We start from the raw sequence: 11052 nt of genomic DNA, 5'->3' as shown, positions 1-11052 counted from the left end.
GTCTATCAACTGATAAATGGATAAATAAAATGTGGTATAACCATAGAATAAAGTACTATTCAACAATAAAAAGCAATGAAATATACATGCTACAAGATAGATATGTTTGAAAACATATTAAATGAAAAAATCTATCACAAAAGATCACATATGATATATTCCATTTACATGAAAAGTCCACAATAGGCCAATCTATAGGGCAGAAAGTAATTCATGATTGCCTATGGTTGGAGAGGCATTTTGGGAGAGAAAATGGGGAGTGACTACTAATGGGTATGAGGGATTCCTTTAGTTTCTATTTTTAAAATTTTTAATTGTGGTAAAAACACATAACCTAAAACTTACCATTGTAACCATTTTTAAGTGTGCAGCTCAGTACTGTTAAGTGTACTTACATTGTTGTGAAACAGATCTCCAGAGCCATTTCATCCTGCAAAACTGCAACTGTATACTCATTAAACAAAGCTCTCCACATCCTCCTACTTCCAGCTCCTGGCAACTACTATTTTACTTTCTGGCTCTACTAACTTGATTACCTAAAGTACTGCATATGACAGTATTTGTCCTTCTGTGACTGCTTTTTTCACTTAGCATAATGTTGCAGTGTGTGACAGGATTTCCTTCCTTTTTAAGACTGAATATTTTATTGAATACCATATATTATTTACTATTTATCCACTGATGGACATTTGAGTTGCTTCCACCTTGGCTATTATTAATAATGCCACTATAAACATGGGTGTGCAAATATCTGTTTGAGATCCTACTTTCAATTCTTTTGAAAATACACCTTGAAATGAGATTGCTGGATCATGGGGGCTTCTTTTTTTAGAGTGAAAATTTTATAGTGGTTATGGTTGCACAACCAGTGAATATACTAAAAACCACTGAATTATACGCATTAAATGTGTCAATTATATATAATATGTGAATGATACCTCAATAGAGCTGTTAAAAAATAGAATGCTTAAAGGCTGAATCAAGTTATAATTACTTCGAGGATTTCGGCTGAACTAGATAATCTGGTTACATAACTATTTAATCTTGTTCATGTAATTCTAATTATTTTCAAAGCCTTGGCTAGATGTTTAGGCTTTTATTTATTTATTTATTTATTTATTTATTTTGAGCATAAACCTAAGTGCTTCTTCAGCACTGTACGTTAGAAAAAGTAAAAAAAAGAAACTGTCGGTATGTATCTTCAATTCATAATATTAAACCTTTTCATATTTTGTATCAGGAAAAACTGCAAGGAAATAACAAATGCATACCAACTATGGCAATTTTTATTTCATTTGCCCTGTAGCCATGTCATTTACCAGGATTTTTAAAAATAGGGAAATAAGGAATTTACTCACTTTGACTTGAGATTCACTTTTTCAAATGTCACTCACAATTATTTCACATAGAAGATATTCAAAAGACATTTATTTACCTTTTCTGCAACAGAAAATTACACAATTAAAAATTCCTATGTCTAGTGTCACTGAATGGGGAAAGAGGCAATACATTTTTAAAAACAAGAGAAAAAATTTTGAGAAAAAAGTGTGCAACAAATTTAAATTCTTCTAATCCTGAATTCTTACATACAACTAGAAAAGGTAATGGCAATATAGATGGCCACTGATGTTCAGAAACATATTTCATCACTTTCTTTTCTGCTTCATCCAGACATTTTCAGTATTGTCAAGTTAAAAAACACAGTTTTAGAAAGATGATAAATGAGAGAATCTCAAAGATTTCACATGGGCTCTTCTGATCAGAGCAAAGCAAAGTAAGAGAAGCCTTAATTGTCTGATCGTGTTTTAAAATAATAGGCTCTGTATGGTTCGCAAGAAAGAAGAGTAAGCCAGCTTTCAATCTTGGTTCCAAGGCAGATTAAAACAATGATTACAATCTAATTATAAAGACAGTTATTATATGAGACAGTATTTCTTTCTAGGTTATATATTTTATAACTTGAACAGCTTTTCTTAAATAATCTCTCAGGGCTGATTTTAAGTAAAAGCCAAAATACTACCAGTTAATTTCAGATTCTCATTACAGATTTTTCAAAGTCCGCCTGTGTGCAGAAGCAAAACTATGAATTGCGACTCGAAGAGTTGAATTACCCCCAGGGACATCACAGGAATTGATGAATGAATGTAGTGCCCGAGTATATGCTGCAAAAAAAGGTTTGCACAGCAATGAATAAAGTCAAATGCTAAACAACTCTACCAGCCTCTATCTTATTATGTAAGTACTGCTTCTCTACCAAGAGTCTTACAAGTAACTATCTATCAAATAAATATTTATTACTTACTATATGACAAGCACTCTGTGAGGACAGAAAAGATAATAAAGAGTACGGACACAAAAATAATTAAGTTGCCATGTAATACTTCCAAACCAGAAGTATATACAAAATGTCATCATAGGCCAGGCACAGTGGCTCACACCTGTAATTCCAGCACTTTGGGAGGCTGAGGCAGGCGGATCACTTGAGGTCAGGAGTTCGAGATCAGCCTGGCCAACATGGCAAAACCCCGTATCTACTAAAAATACAAAAATTAGCTGGATGTGGTGGCGCAAACCTGTAATCCCAGATATTCAATAGGATGAGGCACTTGCACCCAGGAGGCAGAGGTTGCAGTGAGCTGAGATCGTGCCACTGCACTCTGGCCTGGATGACAGAGCGAGACTGTCTCGGGAAAAAAAAAAAAAAAAGTCATCATAGAATGAAGTTGGGAACGAATACACAACTACCTAGGACAGGATGGAAAAGATTCCCAGAAGTGGTAACACTTAAGATGAGTTTTGAAGAAATAACAAGAGTAAAGGAAAGAACACAGAGAACTGAGTGTGTGAGGTGCAAAACAAGTAAACAATATGGCACATACTGGGAATAGCAACTTTGATAAGGCTGGAGTAGGGCCCAGTGCCAGAGAGAAAATACACCAAATATGCCATGCATCTTATACTGCAATGGAGAGTCCTAGAGGTTTTAGAATAGGGAAATGGCATAATTAGATTTGTGTTTTTTAAAATAAAGCTGATAAGAAACTCCTATCATACAGATGAAGCACTAGGAATACATATACTGGCAGTATTCCTAGTGTATACGAGGGCTACATAATCTTTACACTATATAAATCAATGTATTTAAGGATGGATATGAAACAAATATTAATGACAATATGAAGGACTAAGTTTTCTCTAGCTGTGACACTCCTGATGGAGTTTATACTGTTTCTTATTTTCCTCAGTGTCTCCTGGCAGAGCTAGCAATCTAATGTGGATATACATGGTAATACATCCATGTTACATACCATTAAAGTATTTGAGTAATAGGGAATTCAACTAGATAGAGTCCTAACTTACATAAAAGGCAAATTCTAATAGTCTTCAGTTAAAGGACCTGGAACCCAAGTCCTCCTACAGTAGAATGAGCTGAAAATATTTTCCCAGCATAAATGGAGACAAGAAGATAACAGATCTCAAAGAGAAATATAACTCATTATAATTTTTTCATTGCCTCATATAGTTATTTTACAAAGGGTTTACAACAGTCTCTGACACATAGTAAGCACTCAATAAATGGTAAATTACTACAGCCACTACTCTTATTGACTTTTCTTGTTGCCATTAGGCCCTGACTGTTCAAGAAACTTACCCCTGTGGTTTTTATAGAAAATACAGTTGTTGGCGCAGGTATCAGGATGAGCATCCCAAAAATCAGGACCACAACAGCATAGTGGAGGTAAAGTAATATTATACAGCTGCATTTTCTCCTGGATTTGGGCTCGTAAAGCTTCTACATATCTGTAAAAATAAAGTATGATCAGGCAAAGTGAACTACTAGAAAGAAAGTGAGCGTGAATCCTGACTTTACAGCCAGCTTTAACTGTTAAATCTATTCCATATCTCTGGGCCTTGACATTTCCTCTCTGTACTGGGGAAAATGCAGGGCTACACCCGAGAAGTATTAGGCAATCAAAAAATTTGGTTAAGTTATGAACTCCTAAACAAGGAAAAGTATGAAAAGACACCGACAATTCTCTTCTAAGGAAAATGAGAACAATGACTTTCTACCAAGTCTCCTCTAGAGCCAGAATATCATGAAGACCTTTTCAAATTACCTCAGGTATTCTTTTTCTCTCTGCTGTTGTTTTTCTCTGGCTCCTTTTATTTCTTCAAGTTGTAACTGGGCTAATATCTCACTCATCTTCTCTCCTGAATATGGATCTTCATGAAAGTTCATTCTTAAGATCCTCTGCTCTTCAGCATAACGTTCTTGCTCTCTCTTTTTCTTAATTCTGAGAATAAAATCATAACATGGTTAGGAATTTCCTAAAATTATTATTTAAAATTAGCTTCTTTATCCAAATAACTCAAGAAATTCCCAGAAACTAAGGAGTCGGGAAATCAGTTTAATATCCCAAGAATATCTTCAAAAATTTCTGCTGACTGCTTTATCTCCTCTCAAAGAGAAATGAGCAATAGCTACTATTAGAAGAGTTTTTCCGGGCTGGACGCGGTGGCTCATGCCTGTAATCCCAGCACTTTGAGAGGCCAAGGCAGATGGATAATACGAGGCCAGGAGTTCCAGACCAGCCTTGCCAACATGGTGAAAACCCATCTCTACTAAAAATACAAAAATTAGCCGGGCAGTGGTGGCACGGGCCTGTAATCCCAGCTACTCAGGAGGCTGAGGCTTGAGGATCACTAGAACCCAGGAGGCAGAGGTTGCAGGGAGCTGAAATTGCACCACTGCACTCCAGCCTGGGCGACAGAGCAAGACTCCCATTTCAAAAAAAAAAAAAAGTTTTTCTGTAAGAATGTAGCACAACAGTCTTTTCAGATTAAAACTACAAGTAAACAGGGCTTCTGCTTCTGACCAAAACAGAGTAATAGGGACCGCATTTGCCCTCCAACCTTAAATCACCAAAAATATTTTAAAAGTTTTAAAAAGTACACAAATCAAACAAATACAAGAAATGATGGTTTTCAAGACATTGGACACCAGGTAACAAACGACACTGCTCCTTGACAGATGGGAAACAAGCGAAGTAAACCCTGTAACTGCCAGAGATTACTGCCTTGGAAGGTTCCAGGCAGTGGCACAGGGCAGGGAAATTGAAGTGAAGCCTGATGGGCTCTATGAATTTAAGAGATGGAGTTAAGAGTGCAGGGAGACAAAGGCAATTAGAGTTCACAGGACAAAGTACCAGAGAGAAGAAAGTTGCCCAGAAACAGCACCCCACAGATGAACAGAGTCTCCTGGTACACAGTAGAGCACTGATTGGTGCATGTATGCAATGAAATAACCTGAGGCTAGGAAGAGAACCATCCAAAATAAAAGAGAACAGTGACTAGAGTCCACATAGCTCCAGGAATAATTAGTCCTTATTTCCACCTATCAAACTTGAAAAACTTGTATTTCACAGAACATTAGGTAGAGTATTCAGAATGATCTTATCTGAGCAGTAGAGAATAAAAACTAATCCTAGACTGAGTACTGCACCAGACTCACCTAAAAAGTTACAAAAGCAAGTCCTCAAATGAACTTGACTGTATAACCAAAACCAGGTTCAAGAATGTAAAGACATCCAGCAACTAACATGGTAAAACTCACAACGTTGGGCATCCAACCAAAGATTACCAAGCACACAAAGAGGCAGAAAAACACAACTCACAATCAGGAGAATAATCAATCAATCAAATCAACCTAGAACTGACACAGCTGTTAGAATTAGCAGAGAAGAACACTAAAGTAGTTACTACAACTATATTTTATATGTTCCAAATGTTAGGACATAAAAAAGACTGAAATCAAACTTCTAAAGATGAAAACTACAATTTTAAGACTATGATTCAAGATTGAAAAAAGAGTGGATGGGAATACTGCCGGCATAGATGTTGCAGAAGTAAATCTGAAAACATAACAATAGAAACCATCCAAAATGAAACACACAAAAAAAACTGAAATGACAAAAAGAGCACAAAATAATATCAAACTAATCATATTAAAAATGGACAAAGGACTTGAATAAACATTTCTCCAAAGATGATATACAAATTGGCTAATATGCATAAGAAAAGATGCTCAACATCACTAATCATCAGAAAAAGGCAAACTAAAATCACAATGAAATGATCACCTCACACCAAATAGGATACTTACTATCAAAAAAATAAAAAACAACAGGTGTTGGTGAGGATACGAGAAATTGAAACCCTTGTACACTGTTGTTGGGGCTATAAAATGTTATAACCCCTATGGAAAATAGTGTAGACATTCCATAAAAAACTATAAATACAGCTACCATATGATCTTACTTCTGGGTACATATTCAAAAGAAAGCAAGAGTCTCAAAGAGATATCTGTACACACATGTTCCTAACAGTGCTAATTCTTAATAGGTTAAAAGGCAGAAGCAGTCCAAATGTCCACTGATGGATGAATAAACAAAATATATTATATACATAAAATGGAATACTATTGAGCCTTGAAAATAAAACCATGTCACATTAAACAACATGGATGAGCCTTAAGGACATAATACTAAGTGAAATAAGCCAGGTACAAAAAGACAAATCATGTATAATTCTACTTACACAAAGGTCTAAATTAGTTGTGATGGTGAATATTGAGTGTCAGCTTGATTGGATTGAAGGATACAAAGTATTGATCCTGGGTGTGTCTGTGAAGGCATTGCCAAAGGAGATTAACGTTTGAATCAGTGGGCTAGGAAAGGCAGACCTACCCTTAATCTCAGTGGGCACAATCTAATCAGCTGCCAGCAAGGCTAGAATACAAGCAAGCAGAAAAATGTGAAAAGAGAGACTGGCCTAGCTTCCCAGCCTACATCTTTCTCCCATGCTGGATGCTTCCTGCTCTCAAACATTGGATTCTGAGTTCTTTAGTTTCGGGACTGGGACTGGTTCTCCTTGCTCCTCAGCCTGCAGACAGCCTATTGTGGGACCTTGTGATCATGTGAGTTAATACTTAATAAACTCATTTTACACACACACACACACACACACACACACACACTCCATTAGTTCTGTCCCTCTAAAGAACCCTTATATAGATTTTGGTACCAGGAGTGGTTCCAGAGGAACAGAGTATTAAAGATAGAGTTCTTTTGATGGTTTGGGGGTTTCTGCAGTTGGCTGCTTAATATGATGAAACCCAGAAATGCTAAGGATTCTACTTCTAATAGTATGAAGAACACTGATAGTCCTTAGCATGAACTGTGTAGAGAGTTATGTCAAATAAATGCATTTGACATTTGCAATTCATCGCTCATAAGAGGCAAGGAGTTTAGTGACTCTCTACATAATACTTTTGACCATATGTGGAGAATCAAGTAACATAATGAAGTTGGTTGGCTGCTCCTATGTTCACTGGACAAAGTGATGAAAGAAAATGATGAACTCAGGGATTCTAACTCCTGACTTCAGAAGCCTCAAATCTTCTAAGATTGCCCTGAGTAAGAGTCTTATCTCCTGTAGAGAAAGACCTGCAATGAAAGGTGCATGCACAGCCTTGCCAGGTGTCTACTGTTAAAGTGAAGGAATTGACTGGAAAAGAATGGGACCCTGCAACTTGGAATGGGGATGTGTGGGAGGACCCTGATGAAGCCAGGGACACTGAGTCTGTAAACTCTGATGAACCTTTTTTGCCAGAAGAAACAGCTTCCCCATGCCCAAGGATAGTGGCAACATCCCCTCTCCAACCCATGCTGCCATCAGCATTTCCACCTTTGTCTGAGGAGATAAACCCTGTGATGCCTGAGGCAACACTGATGGCCTCCCCTGAGGCAGTTGCCAGGCAAGATAATGTTGATTCTCCTCAGGAGCCACCCCCAACATCCTGTTTGTTTCTAGACCCCCAACATCCTGTTTGTTTCTAGACCTATAACTGGATTAAAGTCCTGGTGGGCCCTTAGAGGTCAGGTTGAGAGTGTGACCCATGAAGAAGTATGCTACAATCAAAAATAACTGCTTGAGTTTTCTAATTTATATAAACAGAAATCTGGAGAGCAGGCATGGGAATGGATATTAAGGGTATGGGATAATGGTGGAAGAAACATAGAGTTGCATCAGGCTGAATTTATTGATTTGGGCCCACCCACTAAGTAGGGACTCTGCATTTAATGCTCAGAGAGTTAAAAAAATGTTCCAATAGCTTATTTGCTTGGTTGGCTGAAATATGGAGTAAAAGATGGCCCACTGTGAGTAAGGTGGAAATGCCTGATCTCCCTTGGTTTAATGTAGAGGAAAGGATCCAAAGGCTTAGGGAGATTGAGATGATGGAGTGGATTAGTCACTTTAGACCTACTCATCCCAACTGGGAAGGTCCAGAAGATATAACCTTGACCAATGCCTTGCAAAACAGATTTGTGAGGACAGCACCTACATCCTTGAAGAGTCCTGTAATTGCTCTTCTCTGTATGTCAGATCAAACAGTGGGAATCACAGTCACTCAACTACGGAATGTAAATACAATGGGAATAATTGGATCCCAGACTGGCAGGGGTCAAGTGGCAGCACTTGACCATCATAGGCAAGGTGGGTGTAGCTACCATAACGGACAGCAGAGGCAAAGCAGCAATTAGAATAGTCTGACTTGTGTAGAGCTCTGGCGTTGGCTGATTACTCATGGTGTTCCTAGAAGTGAAACTGACAGGAAGCCTACTGCATTCCTACTTAACTTATATAAGCAGAAAACTTCTAAGTCAAATTGACAAAAGATTAATTTGAAGTATAAAAACAGAGAATCATGGCCCGTCAATCCATTCCCAGGCTTGAACCAGTTTACAGACCCAGAAACCCTTGAATGTAGGGGAGGCCGGTCCCCTTGAGGAAGGACCCCACTACATTACTGACAATTTATGCAGTGAATATTTCTCCCATCCTTCTCCAAGGAGACCTCTGGCCTTTCACCAGGGTAACTGTGCACTGGGGAAAGGGAAACGATCAGATGTTTCGGGGACTACTGGACATTGGCTCTAAGCTGACACTGAATCCAGGGGACCCAAAACATCATTGTGGTTCTCCAGTTAAAGAAGGGGCTTATGGAGGTGAGGTAATGAATGGAGTTTTAGCTCAGGTCTGACTTACAGTGGGTCTAGTGGGTCCCGAGACTCATCCTGTGGTCATTTCCCCAGTGCCAGAATGTATAATTGGCATAGACATACTCAGCAACAGGCAGAACCCCCACATTCACTGATTGGTAGGGTGAGGGCTATTATGATGGGAAAGGCCAAATGGAAGCCACTAGAGCTGCCCCTACCTAGAAAAATAGTATATCAAAAACAATATCGCATCCCTGGAGGGATTGCGGCGATTAGTGCCACGATCAAGGACTCGAAAGATGCAGGGTTGGTGATTCTCGCCACATCCTCATTCAACTCTCCCATTTGTCCTGTGCAGAAGACAATGGATCCTGGAGAATGATAGTGGATTATCATAAGCTTAGCCAAGTGGTGACTCCAATTGCAGCTGCTGTACCAGATGCGGTTTCATTGCTTGAGCAAATTAACACATCTCCTGGTACCTGGTATGTAGTCATTGACTTGGCAAATGCCTTTTTCTCCATTACTGTGCATAAGGTCCATCAGAAGCAATTTGCCTTCAGCTGATACCTTTACTGTCCCACCTCAGGGGTATATCAACTCTCCGGCTTTGTGTCATAATCTTATTCAGAGAGACCTTGATTACTTCCCACTTCTGCAAGATATCACACTGATCCACTACATTGATGACATTATGCTGATTAGATCCAGTGAGCGAGAAGTAGCAAACACACTGAATTTATTGGTGAGACATTTGCATGCCAGAGGATGGGAAATAAATCTGACTAAAATTCAGGGAATTTCTACCTCAGTAAAATGTCTAGGGATCCAGTGGTGTGGGGCCTGTCAAGATATTCCTTCTAAGGTAAAGGATTTGGCCCCTCCTACAACCACGAAAGAGACACAATGCCTAGTGGGCCTATTTGGATTTTGGTGTCGACACATTCCTCATTTAGGTGTGTTACCCCAGACTGGCTCTCCTTGCTCCTCAGCCTGCAGATGGCCTATTGTGGGACCTTGTGATCATGTGAGTTAATACTTACTTTCAAGTGACCTGAAAGGCTGCCAGTTTTGAGTGGGGTACAGAACAGGAGAAGGCTCTACAACAGGTCCAGGCTGCTGTGCAAGCTGCTCTGCCACTTGGGTCATATGATTCAGCAGATCCAATAGTGCTTGAGGTGTCAGTGGCAGATAAGGATGCCGTTTGGAGCCTTTGGCAGGCCCTCATAGGTGAAACACAGCAGAGGCCTCTAGGATTTTGGAGCAAGGCCCTGCCATCTTCTGCAGATAACTACTCTCCTTTTGAGAGACAGCTCTTAGCCTGTTACTGGGCTTTGGTGAAAACTGAAGGGTCATCAAGTTACCATGTGACCTGAACTACCTATCATGAAGTGGGTGCTTTCTGAACCACATAGCCATGAAGTGGGTCATACAAAGCAGCATTCCATCATCAAATGGAAGTGGTATATACATGATCAGGTTTGGCCAGGTCCTGAAGGCACAAGTTACATGAGGAAGTGGCTCAAATGCCCATGGTCTCCATTCCTGCCACCCTGCCTTCTCTCCCCCAGCCTGCACCAATGGCCTCATGGGGAGTTCCCTAGATCAACTGGCAGAGGAAAAGAAGACTAGGGCCTGATTCACAGATAGTTCCGCACAACAAGCAGGCACCACCCGGAAGTGGACAGCTGCAGAACCTCAGCCCCTTTCTAGGACATTCCTGAAGGACAGCAGTGAAGGAAAATCTTCCCAGTGGGCAGAACTTCGAGCAGTGCACCTGGTTGTGCACTTTGCATGGAAAGAGAAATGGCCAGATGTGCGATTATATACTGACTCATGGGCTGTAGCTAATGGTTTGACTGGATGGTGAGGGACTTGAAAGAAGCATGATTGAAAAACTGGTGACAAAGAGATCTGGGGAAGACTTATGTGAATGGACCTCTCTGAGGGGTAAAAAACTGTGAAGATATTTGTATCCCATGTGAGTGCT

The 11052-nt window shown here is 39.6% G+C and overlaps 1 protein-coding gene across 2 annotated transcripts in view; it reads right to left on the bottom strand.

The window, feature by feature from the left end:
* Positions 1 to 1357: 1357 nt before the first annotated feature.
* Positions 1358 to 11052, bottom strand: part of CCDC15 (coiled-coil domain containing 15) — a 93614-nt gene continuing 83919 nt past the window's right edge. The window contains exons 14-17 of one of the 2 annotated variants that reach the window (XM_023208548.1): positions 4119 to 4295; positions 3653 to 3801; positions 2112 to 2162; positions 1358 to 1440 (exon numbers count right to left, since the gene is read on the bottom strand). In XM_023208548.1, the coding sequence (XP_023064316.1) occupies positions 1397 to 1440; positions 2112 to 2162; positions 3653 to 3801; positions 4119 to 4295 (421 nt within the window). In that variant the 3' untranslated portion in view covers positions 1358 to 1396. Of the gene's footprint in view, positions 1441 to 2020; positions 2163 to 3652; positions 3802 to 4118; positions 4296 to 11052 lie in introns of both variants that reach the window. The other variant, XM_023208549.1, reaches the window with a different exon arrangement.

Source organism: Piliocolobus tephrosceles, chromosome 13 (genome assembly GCF_002776525.5).
Source record: "Piliocolobus tephrosceles isolate RC106 chromosome 13, ASM277652v3, whole genome shotgun sequence".
Taxonomy (NCBI): domain Eukaryota; kingdom Metazoa; phylum Chordata; class Mammalia; order Primates; family Cercopithecidae; genus Piliocolobus; species Piliocolobus tephrosceles.
This window is presented reverse-complemented; position numbering and strand designations above follow the sequence as displayed.